Here is a 20125-nt window from a genome sequence, read left to right as displayed (position 1 = left end):
GTCAAAACTTGGATGACATTCCCATGACTGTTAACTTGCCGCAAGACTTTCAATGTGCTCCAGGACGTCATCTTTCACCGTGACCGTCTTTTGCAATTTGACAGTGAGCTGCAGGCTAACTTAGAGTGACAAGGTGTGCACTTCATCCATCATGTCTATAGGGGACTAACGGAAAATAGAGTTGCTACATGGCTTTTGAGGGTTATACATTGCCTCAGGTGGTCAAGGTGACAGTCTACCAGCATGAAATGAAATCCCGTGTGCTTCAGATGTATGTAGTTCAGACATGTGCCTTGCCATTGCACAACTACTCCTGTCTACAGCGATAGTGAATGTCTGCTGCACATAAATGTTCCTTGTGTCCCTCCCCCCATCTGTGTAAACTGCAGTGAGCCCCACTCTCCCTGCTCACCAGATTGGTCCATTTTTAAGTGTGAGAAGAAAATCCAGGAGTATAAGACCCTGGACAAGCTCACATATCAAGAGGCCACAAAAATGTATGAGTGTCTTCGTCCCATACAAATGACACAGTCCCTGCTGCAACTTCATTGCCTTCTCTCTTGACAGTGCTTTATAACTCTTACAGTGGGCCCTCAGAACTGCCCACTGATACCTGCCCCCCAGGTGGTTGGGATCCCTTCTGGTGTTTCCACTGTGCTATCCCTTGAACTTGTCCTTCCATGGTTCCTGCTAGTCCACAGCCAGACACCAGCTTCTGGCTGAAGGAACCACAGGCTGCTGTCCGTCAGATTTCTCATTCTTCCTCTGTTCTTAGAACCAATTTGGGGACACCTTCCATGTCCTCATCTGCTAAGGGGAAGGAGGACAAGGAAGACAAAAAGAAGTCCTCCAAGACAAAGGAAACTTCACTGGCCCATGCCACCGGACTCAGCATGTATGCCTTCTGTGCCCAAGGTAGAGATCCTAGTGGTCCCTGAGACACCAGGTCTCCCATAAATGTGCCACAGAACCTATGTCAGAGGATCCCCTAACATCTCAACCGGTGGCAGAACATGACCCTGGTCATAGCCTGCCCTCCACCCCACGGTCACTTCATGCCCCCCACAGTATTCAGACAGTCTGATCATCCAGTGGAATTGTAACCAATTTTTCCATCACCTGGCTGAGCTACAGCAAATTTTAAGCACTTACCCTGCATTCTGTATTGCCATCCAGGAAACTTGGTTACCAGCAACTCGAACCCCAGCCCTTCATGGTTACCGAGGCTATTTTAGTAATTGTACAGACTATGAGAGTGTATTGGGTGGAATATGTGCTGGACTCTGCATACTGTGATATTTTGCCTCTTGATACACGTTTGGAGGCTGTGGCTGTTTGAGTAAGGGCACATTAGGATCTTACCATCTGTAACGTTTATCTGCCTCCTGATAACACAGTGTTACAGGATGTTCTGTTGCCATTACTCTTGCAGCTCCCCCGCCTTTCCTAACCTTGGGCAACTTCAACACCCATAATGGTTTGTGGGGTGGTATAGTGAACACTGGCTGTGGTAAAGACATGAAATCTGTGCTGGCATGGCTTGATCTTTGCCTCTTGAACTCTGGTGCTCCCACAACTTCAGTGTGACACAAGGAACTTATTAGCCATTGATCTCTCATTTTGCAGCCCTGGTCTTCTACCATCTACCCACTGGAGGGTCCACAATGAACTGTGTGAGAGTGACCATTTCCCATTCTTCCAGACCCTCCCTCAGCATTGCTCCCCTAGATACCCGACCAGATGGGTTCTCCATAATGCTGACTAGGATGGGTTTACCTCTGCTGCCGTCCTTAGTTCACCACTGCAGAGCTTTATCGATGTGGTTGTCCAGAATACAATGGCAGCCATTGTTTTGGCAACCAACCAAACCATCTCCTCTTCCTCAGGATCCCATCATTGGAAGGTAGTACCCTGGTGGATCCCAGAGATTGCTGCCACCATTAGAGATCATAGGCGGGCTCTCCAATGACATAAGTAGCACCTGTCATTGGAGCACCTCATTGCCTTTAAACAGCTCTGTGCTTGTGTCTGCTACCTCATGAAATGACAAAAGCGAGAATCCTGGGAATGGTACTTTCCCACCATTGGATCATGTACCTCTCAATCACACGTACGGGCAAAGATCAGATGACTGTGGCTTCGAATCCTCTGCAGGAGTACGAAATAGTATTATTTATACTGATTGCGACACTATTACTGAACATTTTGCTGGGCATTATGCTCACACATCTGCATCTGAGACTTACCACCTTGCCTTTCCCCTCATTAAACAGCAGGAGGATCAAAAGCATCTGCCTTTTACTACCTGCCACCTGGAGCCATACAATGCTCCATTCAGTGAATGGGAACTCTCCAGTGTCCTAGCCCACTGCCCTGATACAGCCCCTGGGCCAGAATGCATACACAACCAAATGCTGAAACATCTTTTAACGGATTGTCAGTTGCCTGTAAGTTGCATGAATGCATATGAGCAAGCAGCTATGTTGGGTCCTTGAGTCTCGAGGCATTTGGCTGCATCTCAGGGTGGTTTTTGCAAAGGCCACTCCACTGTTGATAATTTGATTCATCTGGAATTCCACCATCTGGATGGCCTTAGCATTTCATCAACACCTCATCACTGTCTTTTTTGACCTACAGAGGGCTTATAGTATGACATGATGTCACCATATCTGTACTACGTTACATGAGTGGGGTATCTGGAGTCCACTCCTGATTTTTGTCAAGAACTTCCTGTTGCACTGTACACTCTGGATTCAAGTAGGTGCTTCACTCACTAACCCCCATATCCAAGAACATGGGATCCTGCAGGGCTCTGTAATGAGCATCCCCTCTTTCTGGTTGCCATCAATGGTCTAATGGTGGCTCTGAGGTCTTCAGTATCGCCCTCCTTAAATGCCGTTGATTTTTGCTTGTATTATTGCTCCTCTAGTATAGCTGTTGCTGAGCTTTGTGTACAAGGCACCATACAAAAGGTGCAGTCATAGGTTCTCACCCATGGCTTTAATTTTTAAGCCGCCAAGACTTGTGTTATGCACTTTTGTCTCTGTCCACCCACACCTGAGACTTTACCTGGCTGATCAGTTACTTCTTGTAGTTGCTTCCCAGCTGATGTGGCTTCTCCACCTTTGCCAACTTAGTGAAAGTGCTGGTGACACCTCAAAACACTTCTGTGTTACAGTAACACTAGCTGGGATACAGATCGCTTTACCGTTTTGCAGCTTTTGTAAGCCCTGATTCTGTCCCATCTTGATTGTGGCAGACTTGCATATGGTTCAACATCACTCTCTTTAGCGTTGCTGATACTGGAGCCCATTCACCATTGTGGGGTCTGGCTTGCGAGAAGGGCCTTCTGAACTGACCCTCTGAACAGCCTACTAGTTGAGGCTGGAGTCCCTCCATTATTTATTAGGCACCAACAACAGCTGCTGAATTATGCCATACTTGTACATAGCTTCCCTGAGCAACCCAACTACCATATCCTTTTTCTTGGAAGGGATCTCCGCCTCCAACAACAGCGACCCAGAACTGGATTTACAATTGCTGCATGCCTCCAGTGTGTCTGTTCAGAACTGCAATGTCCTCCGCTGTCACCTCTCAGCAGGGAGACATCGCATCTGTCCCCTTGACTTTTGCCCGGACCTCGGATTTGTCTCGAAGTCTCATGTGGACCGAAAGATTCTGCTGACCCAATGATCTTTCACCACCTGTTCTTGGCTGTCCTCTAGATGTATCCACGTTCGGAATTGGTATTCACTGATGGTTCAACAGTTGACTGATGAACAGGCTTTGCATACACACATGCATGGTGCAATAAACTCCACTCTCAGCCAGATGGCTGCAGTGTCTTCACTGCTGAATTGATGCCCATTTAACTAGCCCTTAGACATTTTTGTTCTTGTACTGGCACTCCCTTAGCAGCCTTCAGGCTATAGACTAGTGCTACTCTCTTTACCCCTTGGTTACGGCTATTCAGGAGTGTACCTCTGACCTCCATCAAGCAGGACAGCCAGTTGTTTCCATTTGGACCACTGGTCATGTTGGGATTTCGGGAAACAAATGAGCTAATCGGTTGACAAAGCTGTCCACCAGGATGCTGATTCTGAAAATAGGGTCCCAGAACTGGACCTTTGGTTGTTTATTTGCGATATATTGCTGAAGCCTGGAACTCGGAATGCTCTGCCCTGATCTCCCGAAAAAAACTGAGGACAATTGAGGAAACTTCAACCATGTGGCAAACTTCCCTCTGAGCTTCTTGTAGGGAGTCCACCATCCTCTGTTGACTCCGCATTAGCCACACTTGGCTGACACTAACTGTTGTGACTCGCCGACCATTCAAAGTGCAGCCGCGCAATTACGCGCGTCCTCTACATGTGGCACTGTCTGCCAGCCATGCAGCAGCCGTGCCACCTAAGTGGCCAGCCAGCCAGTGGCCGCTAGACTTGGACTCAGTGCTCATTCGAATGTTACCGTATTCACATGTCTTGCTTTGTCAACCTGCTCATTGACTTATATGTGTTGTGTTGTTTTGAAATATATGTGTTCAACTTGACGTTATAACAATTGGCGACGAGGTAGTGGATTTTTCCTTTTCATCGTTGACCCACAGGTTTCCATGGCTACTGTCGAGCAACTATTGCAAGGTCTCATTGAACAGCAAACGCTTCTAACATTGGCGATTCGCAGTTTCGTCGCGGCATCAAATGCAGGACACTTCTCGTCGTCGTCTATACCTCTTTTTCCTCCTTACGACGAGACGGCGGAAGACTGGTCTGATTACGAAAAACGACTTCGACAGCACTTCTTGGCATTTCATGTCACGGACGAACAATCCTGTAAGTCTCTGTTTCTTTCATGGATTTCACCTCAAATGTATCGGTTGTCGTCGCAATTGGTTCCTTTGAAAGATCCTGTGTCTTTGTCCTTTGCTGAAATGTGCTCACTTCTGTCTGTCTATTTTCAAAAGCAAACGCATGTGGTAGCCTCTCGTGTTGCCTTTTATCGTTGTCAAAAACAACCAAATCAATCCTATCGTGCTTGGGCTGCTGAACTTCACGGCCTCAGTCAAAAGTGTCAATTTGTTACTGACGTTCACAAAGAATCCTATGCCAATTCCAGGGTACAGGTTGCCATTATCCGGTTGGCGCCCGACAAAGAAGTGAGGCAACGTGCCCTTCAGTTGGCAAATCCGACTCTAGATGAAGTCCTATCCATCACGCAGTCTTTTGAAATTTCTTGTGCCGCTGGGGCGCAAATAGAGGCGTGGGGTGACGTCGGGGAAATAAACCTCTGTGCGCTGTTGACGACGCGTGCGGTGCGTCCCTGCCGGCCAACGTCGCCGCAGTACGCTCCCACGTGCAGCCTTGGCCTAACCGTAAACAACCCCCTAAGAAACTGCAGCAAAACCCCCGACAACTTCCTTCATGTCCGCTGTGTTTGTCCCCAATGTTGGGCCGTGTGTCACAATTGCAAAAAGAAGGGTCATGTGACTGCCATTTGCAAATCCGACCGCATACATGATGTTCATGACCGTGACGCTGATTCGGCTTTGTGTTGTCTGTCAATTGCACTTCTTCCCTTTCAGGGAAGTTATTCCTCACTGTCCAAATCCTTGATCAGGATGTTCACATGCAGGTGGATACTGGTTCTGCTGCCACTATAATTAATTCTCAGACATATCTTCAGTTGGGTTCTCCACTCCTATCACCTGTCACTTGGCAATTACAGACCTACAATAAATAGAGGATTTCTCTCTTGGGACAATTTAATGCTGAGGTATCTTACAAATCCGTCGTTCGCACTGTTCCAATATTTGTGGTCGACCAGAGTAATGCAGAGAATCTTTTTGGTTTCGATGCCTTTCGCGTTTTTGGGTTCTCCATAGATGACTCTGTCAATATCGTCTCTGATGGTATTCCTTATGCTCAATTGGATTCCTTGTCGACGACATTTTCATCCCTATTTTCTCCTGGGCTAGGCCGTGCAAACGACTTTGAAGCTCATATCGCGCTTAAACCCACTGCTCGGCCAATTCCTGTGGCCCTTCGTGATTGGGTAAAACAGGAGCTGGATCGTCTCACTGCTTCAGGGGTCTTGCTTCCTGTCACTTACAGTTAGTGGTCCTCTCCTGTCGTTGTCGTTGCTAAGCCCAGTGGTGATATTTGTCTCTGTGGCGATTTCAAAGCCAACGTAAATGCGCAATGCCTCATCGACACTTACCCTTTGCCTCGACCTGAAGAATTGTTCACTAAACTTGCTGGAGGCCAGTATTTTTCTAAACTTGACCTATCAGAAGCTTATCATCAACTTCCTCTCGATGCTGCTTCCCGGCAGTTTCTGGTCCTTAACACGCCTTTCGGCCTCTATCAATACCAATGATTGCCATTTGGGGTTGCCAGCACCCCTGCTTTCTTTCAGCGATTCTTGGAACAATTATTGCTCCCTGTCCCTGGGTGTATAAATGACATAGACGGCATTGTTGTCACTGGCTCCACCGCAGAACATCATCTTCAGAACCTCCCCACACTTTTTCATGTCTTACAGACTGCCGGTCAAGAGTGTAATCTTCAGAAATCACAATTTTTTCAGGCATCTATCACGTACTTGGGGTTTCAACTCTCTCGGGATGGTATTCGCCCGCTTCAGCAAACTGTCGCTGCGATCGATGCCCTTCCTCGCTCTACATCTGTTAAGGAACTGCAGGCCTTCTTGGGGAAAATAGCATACTATCACAAGTTTTTACCGTCTGCTGCTTCGGTGGCTCAGCCGTTGCAGTGCCTGTTGCATAAAAATGTGCCTTTTCACTGGTCCGCCTCATGCAATGCGGCTTTCCACAAATTGAAGACGATGCTGAAACAGGCCTCGTGCCTGGCTACTTATCGACCTGGCCAACATCTTGTTCTTGCCACGGACGCCTCTCCATACGGGGTCGGTTCAGTCCTTCAGCACCATTTTTCTGACGGCTCTGAACAACCCATTGCTTATGCCTCCAAAACGCTCACGGATGCCCAACAAAAGTATTCTCAAATTGAAAAAGAAGCTTTGGCCATTATATATGCTCTTCATAAGTTTGGTGTTTTTCTCTATGGATCCAAATTTCATCTTTTTACGTATCACAAACCACTTGTTTTCTTGTTTCATCCATCAACGCCACTTCCCAACAAGGCTGCACACCGTCTCCAGTGTTGGGCTCTTTACTTGTCTCGTTTCAATTATGAGATTCATTTCTGGCCGACGGCTCAACATGCGAATGCTGATGCACTGACTCGCCTTCCCATGGGTCCTGATCTGGCATTCGATAGGGACGAACTTTTGTGTTTCCACCTGGATGTTGCCGAGCAGCGGGTTGTGGATGGATTCCCCATCACCGGGGACCGGCTGGCGGCTGCTATGGGTTCTGATCGTACCCACTCCCACGTTTTAAACTGTCTTCAGAAGGGTTGGCCAGATCGTCCGTCCGCTAAGACTTCTGATCCATTGTGGAACTACTACGCTTTGCGCTACCGCCTCACGGCTAGGGATGGTGTTATCCTCCTTTCCACCGACAATGCTTTGCCGCGTGTTGTGCTACCTGTGTCTTTGCGTGCTTCGGTCTTGTGCCTCCTTCACCAAGGGCACTGGGGTGTGTCTCGCACAAAATCTCTGGCGCGCCGTCATCGACTCTGAAATGGCACACGTGATCACTGCCTGCATCCCTTGTGCGTCACAGGCCGCCGCCCCGAAGTCATCTTTGTCACCGTGGCCTTCACCTGAGACACCCTGCGAGTGCATTCATGCTGACTTCGTGGGACCTTTTTTAGGTACTTATTGGCTCCTTGTAATTGACGCCTACTCTAACTTTCCTTTCATTGTCCGTTGCACGTCGCCTACCACCGCGGCAACCACAAATGCTCTCGCCCATATTTTTTCTTTGGAAGGCCTTCCCTCTACTCTTGTTACTGATAATGGTCCGCAATTTCCCTCTGCCGAATTTGCTTATTTTTGTGCTCGTCACGGCGTTATGCATGTCACGGCCCCTCCGTTCCATCCACAGTCAAACGGTGTGGCTGAACGACTGGTCCACACATTTAAGGCTCAGATGCGGACTCTTCCTGACTTCTTCTGCTGCTGATGATGCACTTCTCCAATTTCTGGCTTCTTACCGTTTCACCCCCATGGGCAACCACAGCCCGGCTGAGCTCTTACATGGCCGACAGCCCCGCACGCTACTTCATCTTCTGCGGCCTTCCAATTCACGGCCGCGGGTGCCTTCGCTTGGCCAGTTCACCGCTGACGACCTTGTCTGGGTACGGGGATATGGCAGGTGGCCAAAATGGAGTCCTGGCCGCATCTTACGACTCCGTGGCCGACGCCTGTATGAAATCCAGAGGTACACGGGTGTTGCAGTGCATCATTCGGACCAGCTTCAGCCTCGTGTGCCGGCAACGCCTGTTCCGGATGCCGCTACACCACCTTCGGCTCTACCTGACGCTCGGGATACTGGAATCTCTCATTACTCACAACACAGCCCTCTCACCGTCATCTCGGTGCCAGTGCAAGAACAGACACCACCAGGAGACGGGCCCATGCAGGAACCAGATGACCATCATCTGTCGGAGCCAATCTACTCGCCTCCTTCTCCTACGGACGCCGACACATCGCCCATGTCTCCTGTTATATCAACTGGGCTTGCCGCAACGGGCAGATTGGTGCACGGGGCCCCATCAGATTCGACCCCTATGTCTCCTGTCATCTCGACTTGTTATCATGGGGGACACTTACGTCCATACGGGAAGCCTCCTCCTCAAGAATTTACGGCCAGTCAAACAACGCCTATGGATGTTAGCAATCTACAGGCCACTTCCATCAAGACCAGTGCAAAAATTTCAAAGGGGGGAAAAGTGTTGTGATTCGCCTATCATTCAAAGTGCCGCCGCGCAATTACGCGCATCCTCGACATGCGGCGCTGTCTGCCAGCCATGCAGCAGCCGCGCCACCTAAGCGGCCAGCCAGCCAGCGGCCGCTAGACTTAGACTCAAAGCTCATTCGAATGTTACCATGTTCACATGTCTTGCTTTGTCAACCTGCTTAGTGACTTATATGTGTTGTGTCATTTTGAAATATATGTGTTCAACTTGACGTTATACCACTAACCACATTCTCTGACATGAGGATTCTCCTCACTGCCATTGCGGAGCCCATCTGACAGTTGCCCATTTACTCGTGGAGTGCCCTAATTTGGCCGCTTTGAGACTGCAGCTTAATCTTCCTGATACACTCTCTCTGGTGCTAACAGACAGTGCCAAAGCAGGTGATCTGGTGTTGCGTTTTGCCTGCAATGGTGATTTCTATTCTTTCCTGTAAGGTAGGACTTTTTGACCTCACTGACTGTCTGAGGGATTGGTGGGGCTGTCCTCTCCTGCCCCCCCCCCCCCTCCCCCTCCTCCCCTCCCCTCAAGAAGTTCCTTGTCCGCATTTGCTTGGTGGCCAGTGTGGTCTTTACCCTTCCACCCTTTTATTCTCTTTATTGATTTTCATTTCTTGGTTTAATGCCTTGGCTTGATGATCTTTTAATGACTTTTTCTGGACTTTTATCTGTGTTTTTTATTGTGTTAGTTACATTTAGGGTTTTCAGGATTTGCCTTTCGCTTTCTTCCTTTGATGACCACTTCTGGTTTGCCACTTAATGGATGAAGGGACTGATGACCATGCAGTTTAGTTCCTTTCACTCCAAATCAACCAACAGTCTTAAAGGAGCTTCTGACAGTTTTGTACTAAATCATTTACATACATTGTAAACAGTAATAGTCCTTGTGTACTCTGAAGATTACATTTACATTTTGTTCTGTTAACAGAGACATGTTGAGTTCTAATTGTAAGAAAATCTTGTATCCAGCCCCAAATCTGGTCCGACACTTGGCAAGATTGTATATTTTTTACTAAATGGCAGTGCAGGATGGTGTCAGATGCCTTCCTGAAGTCAGGAACATGTCATCAACCTGAGCACCATAGCCAACAGAAATATGGACCTTATAGAGGAAGAGTTTCACAAGATCTCAGTTTGTGGATCAATCTTGAATTTTATAGAGAAAGTTTTTGTTCTCCAAAAAGTCATAATAATTGAACACAAAACATATTCCATAATTTTATAACAAATTTACTTCAGCAATATAGGCCTATAATTATGGGCATCTTTTTACAACCCTTCTTGAAAATGAGAATGACTTGTGCTTTTTTCTGGTCGCTAGGTGCCCTTCGCTGCTCCAGCGATCCACGATAAACTGCTACAAAAGGGAGCAATTTCTTTTACATAATCTTTGTAGACTCTTATAGGTATCACGTCTGGTTTTGATGTCTTTCCATTGATAACCAACTGTAGTTGCTTTTCTATTCTGCAATAGATTGTCTCAATATCTGGCTTGTCGGCATTTGTACAGTGATTGGAAGGGGAGACAATGTTACGATCTCCCATGGTGAATCAATTTCGGAAGATGGAATGCAGTATTTCAGCCTTCTTCTTGTTATGTTCCATTTTCAGTGCCAGTATGATCACTGAGTGAATGAATAGAGGATATCAAACAGCTTACTGATATTACATCTACATCTACATCCATACTCCGCAAGTCACCTGACGGTGTGTGGCGGAGGGTACCCTGAGTACCTCTATCGGTTCTCCCTTCTATTCCAGTCTCGTATTGTTCGTGGAAAGAAGGATTGTCTGTATGCTTCTGTGTGGGCTCTAATCTCTCTGATTTTATCCTCATGGTCTAGTCGCGAGATATACGTAGGAGGGAGCAATATACTGCTGGACTCTTCGGTGAAGGCATGTTCTCGAAACTTTATCAAAAGCCCGTACCGAGCTACTGAGCATCTCTCCTGCAGAATCTTCCATTGGAGTTTATCTATTATCTCCGTAACGCTTTCGCGATTACTAAATGATCCTGTAACGCTGCTCTCCGTTGGATCTTCTCTCTCTCTTCTATCAACCCTATCTGGTACGGATCCCACACTGCTGAGCAGTATTCAAGCAGTGGGCGATCAAGCGTACTGTAACGTACTTCCTTTGTTTTCGGATTCCATTTCCTTAGGATTCTTCCAATGAATCTCAGTCTGGCATCTGCTTTACCGACGATCAGCTTTATATGATCATTCCATTTTAAATCACTCCTAATGCGTACTCCCAGATAATTTATGGAATTAACTGCTTCCAGTTGCTGACCTGCTATTTTGTAGCTAAATGATAAGGGATCTATCTTTCTATGTATTCGCAGCACATTACACTTGTCTACATTGAGATTCAATTGCCATTCCCTGCACCATGCGTCAATTCACTGTAGATCCTCCTGCATTTCAGTACAGTTTTCCATTGTTACAACCTCTCGATACACCACAGCATCATCTGCAAAAAGCGTCAGTGAACTTCCGATGTCATCCACAAGGTCATTTATGTATATTGTGAATAGCAATGGTCCTATGACACTCCCCTGTGGCACACCTGAAATCACTCTTACTTTGGAAGACTTCTCTCCATTCAGAATGACATGCTGCATTCTGTTATCTAGGAACTCTTCAATCCAATCACACAATTGGTCTGATAGTCCATATGCTCTTACTTTGTTCATTAAACGACTGTGGGGGACTGTATTGAATGCCTTGCAGAAATCAAGAAACAAGGCATCTACCTGTGAACCCGTGTCTTTGGCCCTCTGAGTCTCGTGGACGAATAGCGCGAGCTGGGTTTCACACGACTGTCTTTTTCGAAGCCCATGCTGATTCCTACAGAGTAGATTTCTAGTCTCCAGAAAAGTCATTATACTCGAACATAATAAGTGTTCCAAAATTCTACAACTGATCGACGTTAGAGATATAGGTCTATAGTTCTGCACATCTGTTCGATGTCCCTTCTTGAAAACAGGGATGACCTGTGTCCTTTTCCAATCCTTTGTAACGCTACGCTGTTCTAGAGACCTACGGTACACCGCTGCAAGAAGGGGGGCAAGTTCCTTCGTGTACTCTGTGTAAAATCATACTGGTATCCCATCGGGTCCAGCGGCCTTTCCTCTTTTGAGTGATTTTAATTGTTTCTCTATCCCTCTGTCGTCTATTTCGATATCTACCATTTTGTCATCTGTGCGACAATCTAGAGAAGGAACTACAGTGCAGTCTTCCTCTGTGAAACAGCTTTGGAAAAAGACATTTAGTATTTCGGCCTTTAGTCTGTCATCCTCTGTCTCAGTACCATTTTGGTCACAGAGTGTCTGGATATTTTCTTTTGATCCACCTACCGCTTTGACATCAGACCAAAATTTCTTAGGATTTTCTGCCAAGTCAGTACATAGAACTTTACTTTCAAATTCATTGAACGCCTCTCGAATAGCCCTCCTCACACTACATTTGGCTTCGTGTGATTTTTGTTTGTCTGCAAGGCTTTGGCTATGTTTATGTTTCCTGTGAAGTTCCCTTTGCTTCCGCAGCAGTTTTCTAACTTGGTTGTTGTACCACGGTGGCTCTTTTCCATCTCTTACGATCTTGCGTGGCACATACTCATCTAACGCATGTTGTATGATGGTTTTGAACTTTGTCCACTGTCTGTACTTGAGACAAAACTTTTGTGGTGAGCCATGAGGTACTCTGTAATCTGCTTTTTGTCACTTTTGCTAAACAGAAAAATCTTCCTACCTTTTTTAATATTTCTATTTAGGTTGGTTGGTTGTTGGTTGTTTTTGGGGATGGAGACCAGACAGCATGGTCATTCGTCTCATCGAATTAGGGAAGGATGGGGAAGGAAGTCGGCCGTGCCCTTTCAGAGGAACCATCCCGGCATTTGCCTGAAGTGATTTAGGGAAATCACAGAAAACCTAAATCAGGATGGTCGGACGCGGGATTGAACCGTCGTCCTCCCGAATGCGAGTCCAGTGTCTAACCACTGCGCCACCTCGCTCGGTATATTTCTATTTACTATTAGCCGCTTCCGGCATGTAGTGCACACCTGACCTATTCAGGGGGACCCTACATTTCTCCACCCGATAGTGGAGGTCGAGAAATTTGCACCCCAGATCTCCGCAGAATCGTCTGAGCCTCTGGTTTAAGCCTTCCACTCGGCTCCAAACCAGAGGACCACGATCAGTTCTGGGAATGATACTACAAATAGTTAGCTCTGATTTCACCCCACGAGCGAGGCTTTCCACCTTCACCAATTCTGCCAACTGCCTGTACGAACTGAGGATGACCTCTGAACCCAGACGGCAGGGGTCATTGGTGCCGACATGAGCAACAATTTGCAGTCGGGTGCACCCAGTACTCTCTATCGCCGCCGGCAGGGCCTCCTTCAGATCTCGGATGAGACCCCCCAGCAAGCAGACAGAGTGAACACTGGCCTTCTTCCCCGACCTTTCTGCTATTTCCCTAAGGGGCTCCATCACCCGCCTAATGTTGGAGCTCCCAATAACTAATAAACCCCTCCCCCTTTGTGCCTGCTCGAACCTTGCTGAAGGAGCGGCCACATGTTCACTCACAGGCAGAGCGGGCAATGCCACACGGCCAGCCTCCACATTTACCCTCCGCCTCGTGCGCCGCGAACGCCGCTGAACCCGCCACTCCCCTTGGGGAGAGGGTGGCCCAACCGTGCCCGGTACCCGCGAATATGTCTCGACAGCAGGGACAGTGGGTGAAGCATGTAACACCTGGGGCGTACCATGCGACGCACCATACTCCCCACTGCCGCTACACTCCGAGACAGCAGCCTGAAGACGGCTGACCGTGGCCATCAACACGTTCAGCTGTTCGCGAACAGTGGCCAGCTCCTCCTGCGTCCGTACACAGCAGTCACACATGCTATCCATCCTAAGAAATCAATTTACTGTAGAGAGTTAATCAACTTTTAAGTAGACTGCTAATTCACTGAAGGCGGCTGATTGTTGACTAAACTGTGGTTGCTAGCCACTTCTTGTAGAAAACAATGAAAATAGCACTACCTGTCTCTGGACTGTATTGAAAACAAACACTAGCACTACTGGCACTATGGCTGACTAAAGGGACTCTCTCTGACTGTATTCAAAACAAACACGAAATCTATGGAACACTATTACTAGCACTCGGCAATTAAAGCTTCCTAAAAGGAAAAACACATGGAAGAAGAAGTGACAAGTAAGAAAAATACAGTTAATACTTAAATTAAAGTAGCTCGCTGCACAGCAGACGTGAAGCAGACAGCAGTTAGGTAAGACAAATATCTCGTAGGATTTTCATGCAGATTGGTTGACAAAATTTCACTTTCAAATTCCTTGAATGCTTCTCCCAAGACTCTCCTTATGCTAATTTTTGCTTGGTTCAGCTTTCGTTTGTCAACTAGGTTTTGACATCTCTTAAATCTGTGATGAAGCTCTCTTTGTTTAATTAGCGCTTTTCTAAGACGACTAGTTAACCACAGTGGATCTTACCACCCCATAAGACCTTGCTTGGAACATACATGTCTAAGGGATATTGAACGGTGCTTTTAAATTTTTTCCATTTGTGCTCCACATCTTTGTTCTCTGACTAGTCAGATACTCTTCAATTTGTGTCCTGTCACTCTTGCTAAACAAAAACATTTTCTTACCTTTCTTAACATTTTTTGTAAAACCTGTGGTCTTAGTTGCTATCACAGCCTTATGATCACTGATACCTTTCTCTATGTTAACTGATTTGATAATTTAAGGTCTGTTTGTTGGTAGGAGCTCCAAGATGTTACTTTCATGAGTTTGTTCTTTAATCATCTGCTCAAAATACTTTTCATACACGACATTGAGAATAATGTCACACAAATCCCTGTCGTAGCACCAACTTTGATAGCATGATCCTGTCAATCTAGACTTGGTAATTTGAAATCACCCTGTATTACAACAGTATGATCAGGACAATTATTAGCAATACTTTGCTAGTTCTCTCTGAAATGCTCTGCCATTACAGCTCCTGACCCAGACAGTCTATAAAAGCATTCAGTTACCATTTTTGATGCTTAATGTGTTGTCATATTGTTTGCACAGTAAAAACTCAAACTAAATGTCCTCCATTCCCTGTTCTTCTGTACCAGAACTTATTAACTAATCTTAATTCCATTTGGTCTTTGGTTTTTGGTGCAGTTCTGACAACCCTACTATGTCCTATAAGACCTTCCAAGTCAACCAACTTATCTCTGGATCCTGAGACTCTGCAATGAATTGCCTGTAAATGAAAAGTATTAAAAGCAGTCTGGTTTCTGGCACCTTTATTACAAGGTGTGTTCAAAAAGTAATGGGAATTTTTGGTTTTCTTAAAAAATATTTATTTATTCATCAACATCAACTTTATCTGCTTCCTTAGAAGCAGAAAGGGAAAGGTTCGGGGAAGCCTAAAATGGGAAGGGTAAGTCATTCAGACCTGTTTTGTGAGGATGAAGGGCTTCATGACATGTCCACCATTCTAGCCTTCCCCTGTTTGTCTGTCTCTCTTCCCCAAGGAAGCAATTATTAGTACCAAAAGCTTAGATATTGTTATGTATTTTTATATGTGCCTGCCAGCAGCACTGTAGTTTTTCTTCCTCAAGGTAACTACTAGCCAGTAATTCTGTCTCATAATTTCCCTTAATCCTTGCTAAAATAGTTTTAATGGCCTTGTAGTATTGAGCGTTTTCCTGGTATTCATATCTTTTGAATTACTTCCTGTAAAGCTTTTATAACAGCACTTTGAAAACAATGTCATCTGTTTACCATACTTTCAAAAGGAAAGTGAACATGTTTTCATAAACTTATTCTCTGTTCCAGTGTGTTTCACTTTCTGTCACACATCTTTTCAAAGCAATAGTTCTTCTAATGTCCAGTTTTCACTCTCTGTAAGTGTTTAGTAATGTGTTTCATTTAGATAGGAAATGGTTTCTGTGTAGTAATTAGAGAAAGCTAGCCTGTCTATAAAATATTTATTTATTTATTAATGTTCATATTTAATATTATATCTCATTTGTTTTCAGGAAATATTTGAGTTATCTCATGATGGAGAAAAGTATGTTGCTGAAGAAGTTATCCGTCATGAAACAGGTCCAAGTGTAGTCATGAACTGTGCGTCTTATAATAATGGTAAACGGACCTTTTTGGTAGCTGGTCAGGAAAGCCATTGCCAACTGTACACGGTAAACATGAAGGTTGAATATGAAAATGACGGAACAGTGCTGAAAGACCACAAAAATGGTAAGTTTCAGTATGATCCTACAGTGAAAACATTTTGCGATTTAAACACATACGCATGCAATGAGCAAGAAGTTATTAGCCTTATCAATGCATTATATGAGATATCACGATATGGTATAATCCTGAAATGAAGGTTTGACTCTGCAGCATGATGTACGTCATAAAGAGACTTCGTATAGCTGGTTAAAACTGTGCATGAAACATTCATAAAGTTAGCATACCTTATAGCCTAACTGATAACTGAAGTTCGTCATTACCTCTCGCACCATTTTATAATCTGTACAGAGGCTCATGTACACCTCTTCCTAGCCCAGAACTCCTTATAGAAGGAATATAACAAACATAATTGTAAACTTTGACTAGTATTGTGCAAATGATTATATTGTTTTTGATAAGGAAAAGGGATGCTGAACAGTATTTAAAGCCTGATATATATCTGCTGATTGCACATGTGTAGTATAGGAATGCTAAGTCATATCCTTGCATACTTCTAGTTTTCTATAAAATTTCTGTAACAATATTTTCATTAAACAAAAAGTGATGATTTGTATATTTCTGAAATGTTAGAGTTAATTTTTAATTATTTTAGCTGTTTTATGCTAGGTGAAACCATATGTGGCAACTATCCTTATAGTTAGACTTTATAATATTACAAGATGGTGCATTGACCACAGACTAGCTAAAATGAGGAAGAAGGCAAGAATGATTCAGGCAGTATATTCCTCTGTAGCATGAAGTCAAAATAGTTGATAGACAACTAGCCCCATATTTGTCCTGCTATATAAAGCCTACTTTAAATTGTAGTCTTGTGGCTGAGTTCAGCTGCATGGCTGGATGAAATTCAGTTTGTTGCTGTTGTTGTGCGTGGTGGTTGTGGTAGTAGTAATAATTGTGGTGTCACCGCCAGACGCCACACTAGGTGGTAGCCTTTAAATCGGCCGCAGTCCGTTAGTATACGTCGGACCCGCGTGTCGCCACTGTCAGTGATTGCAGACCGAGCGCCACCACACGGCAGGTCTAGAGAGACGTCCTAGCACTCGCCCCAGTTGTACGGCCGACTTTGCTAGCGATGGTTCACTGACAAATTACGCTCTCATTTGCCGAGACGATAGTTAGCATAGCCTTCAGCTACGTCATTTGCTACGACCTAGCAAGGCGCCATCATCATTTGCTATTTATCTTGTGATGCATGTACTGTCAAGAGCTATGTTCACCACTTATGGATTAAAGTTAAGTATTCCAGAAATCACGTACTATTTTTGCTACTATAAGACCTTGACCTGTTCCAGACCTCACACCAGCCTGCGTGAGCTTAAACACGTGCCTTTCAGCTTCCTCTCATAGTGACTTGGCTGTCTTGCCAAGTCACAACAATAATATTTCCGTTATTATTATTATTTAATTTTTTATAAAATGTGCATGAAATATGTTGAACTGTTTGAAAACTTATAAGTACTATAAGTTAAATATATTGTTCCATTTGTGTTAAGACAATGAATGTGTGAAATGGACATTCTACTCACCATAAAGATGAGATGCTGAGTTTCAGACAGCCACAATGAGAAAATGAAATGAGCATGTGGCATTGTTGGCTGGGAGGCCCCATACGGGGAAGTTCAGCTGAATGAGAAGATTGTTACACACTGACCTTTTGGCTGAAACCTTCTTCATAAAAGAAAGGCAAACACACACTTTCACACAAGCAGACACACTACACTCACCACTCGCACATGGCCACTATCTCTGACCAGACTGCAACAGTTGTGTTGAACGAAAGCAGCAATCCAGAGTGGGGCGGAGGAGGAGGAGGAGGGACAGTAGTGTATTGTGGGGTTAGAGAAGAGCACTGTCTGGCAGAGCATGCAGGGACTAGAAGGTGGCAGGACAAGACTGCCAGATGCAGTGTCAGGAGGCTGTGGGAGGAATATGGGGGGGGGGGGGGGGTCAGAAAAGGAGATGAGCAGAGAAGGGAAAGACCAGTGAGTATGCTGCCACAGAGTGGCATGCAGTGAGGGTGAGGGGATGTGTATTTAGCAGATGGTGATAAGACAGAGGAAGCAGAAACTATTGGGTGTGTGGTGTGGAAACAGTAGGTTAGCATAGGTCGAGGCCAGGATATTTTCGAGTATGGAGAATGTGTTGTAAGGATGAGCTGGTGGTGGAGAGGAGGCTCCACATGGCTGTGGTTAGGAAGCAGTCATTGAAATCAAGCATGTTATGTTCAGTTGCATGTTGAGCCCCAGGGTGGTCAACTTCGCTCCTGGCTGCAGTTTGGTGGTGGCCATTTGTCCTGGTGGACAGCTGGTTGGTAGTCATACCAACATAAAAAGCTGTGCAATGACTGCAGCACAGTTGGTATATGACATGGCTGCTTTCACAGGGGTCCTGGGCTTTTATGGGGTAGAATAAGCCTGTGACAGGACTGGAATAAGAAGTGCTAGGGTGGGGGGACTGTGTACATCTTGCACCTTGGTCTTTCATGGGTATATGATCCCTGTGGCATGGGGAAGGGATTGGGAGTGGCTTAGGCATGGACTAGGATATCATGGAGATTGGATTGGTGATGGTACACCACTTTAGGAGAGTTGGAAAGGATCTTAGGTAGGATGTCCCTCATTTCAGAACATGTTGACAGGTAACGAAGCTCTGAGGAAGGGTGTGGTGCATTTGTTTCAGCCTGGGGTGGTATTAGGTGATGAACGGGGGCTCTCCTTTGTAGCTGCTTATTTGGTGTGGTGGGAGGATTGGAGACATATGGGGATGTGGCACAGAAAATTTGTTTGCAGATTAGTTTTGGAATAAAGTGCATCTCTGTGAAGGCCTTTATGGGACCTTCAGCATGCTAGACAAGGGAAGTCATTTCACTAGAGAAATGCTGTCCCCAGGTGACCAGGCTATATGGGAGGGATTTTTCGGCAGAGAAGGGATGGCAGCTGTTGAAATGCAGCTAGTTTTGGTGATTGGGGGATTTAATGTGGACAGAGGTGTGGGTGGAGCCATCAGAGAGGAGGAGCTCGACCCCCAAGAAAAGTTGCACGCTGGGTTGAGTAGGACCAGATGAAATGGATGGGAGAGTAGGTGTTGAGGTTGTGAAGGAATGATGAGGATAGGTGTCTTGACACCGAGTCCAGATCAGAAGATATCATCAGTGATCCTGAAACAGACAAAGGGTTTAGGGTTTTGGAAGATTAGGAAGGTTTCCTCTAGATGGCCCAAACCTAGTGCACTGATAGATTTCCCATTTCATATCCCCACACACCACCAGTATTCCCACCACCACCAAGAACCAGCTACAAAGGAGAGCCCCCTTCGTCACCTAATACTACCCCAGGATGGAACAAATGAACCACGTCTTCAACAGGCTTTGATTATCTATCTTTGTTCCCTGAAATGAGGGTCATCCTACTTAAGATCCTTCCCACCCTCCTAAACTGGTGTTCCATCACCAACCCAAAGTCCACAACATCCTAATCCATGCCTATGCCACTCCCAATCCATTGCCACAGGTGCCATATCCCTGTGAAAGACCCAAGTGCAAGACCTGTGCCGCCCACCCACCCACCCACCCACCCAGCACTTGCTGTTCCAATCCTGTCACAGGCTTATACTATACTATCAGAGGCCGGATCACCTGTGGAAGCAGCCATATCATATCCAGCTGTGATGAAATCATTGCACAGCTTTTTATATTGGTATGAGTATCACCCAGCTGTCCACCAGGATGAATGGCCACCACCAAACTGTGGCCAGGAGTAAAATGCATCTTCCTGGGGTACAACGTGCAGCTGATCATAACATGCTTGATTTCAGTGGCTGCTGCCCAGCCGAGGCTATCTGAATACTTCATTCTACCACTAGCTTTTATGAACTGCACAGATGGGAGTTATCCACACAACACATTCTCTGGTTCCAGAATTATCCTGACCTCAACTTATGATGATGACCTTTGG

General features: G+C 45.7%; 1 protein-coding gene across 1 annotated transcript in view; it reads left to right on the top strand.

Annotated features, from left to right (window-relative positions):
* Nucleotides 1-20125, top strand: part of LOC126484061 (prolactin regulatory element-binding protein) — a 132717-nt gene that overhangs the window by 23830 nt on the left and 88762 nt on the right. The window contains exon 2 of the mRNA XM_050107420.1: nucleotides 15959-16175. Coding sequence (XP_049963377.1) covers nucleotides 15959-16175 — 217 coding nt within the window. The remainder of the gene's footprint in view (nucleotides 1-15958; nucleotides 16176-20125) is intronic.

The sequence above is a fragment of the Schistocerca serialis genome, chromosome 6 (genome assembly GCF_023864345.2).
Source record: "Schistocerca serialis cubense isolate TAMUIC-IGC-003099 chromosome 6, iqSchSeri2.2, whole genome shotgun sequence".
NCBI classification, from domain to species: Eukaryota; Metazoa; Arthropoda; class Insecta; order Orthoptera; family Acrididae; genus Schistocerca; species Schistocerca serialis.
The sequence above is the reverse complement of the archived record's forward strand: the minus strand, read 5'-3'. Positions and strand labels throughout refer to the sequence as shown.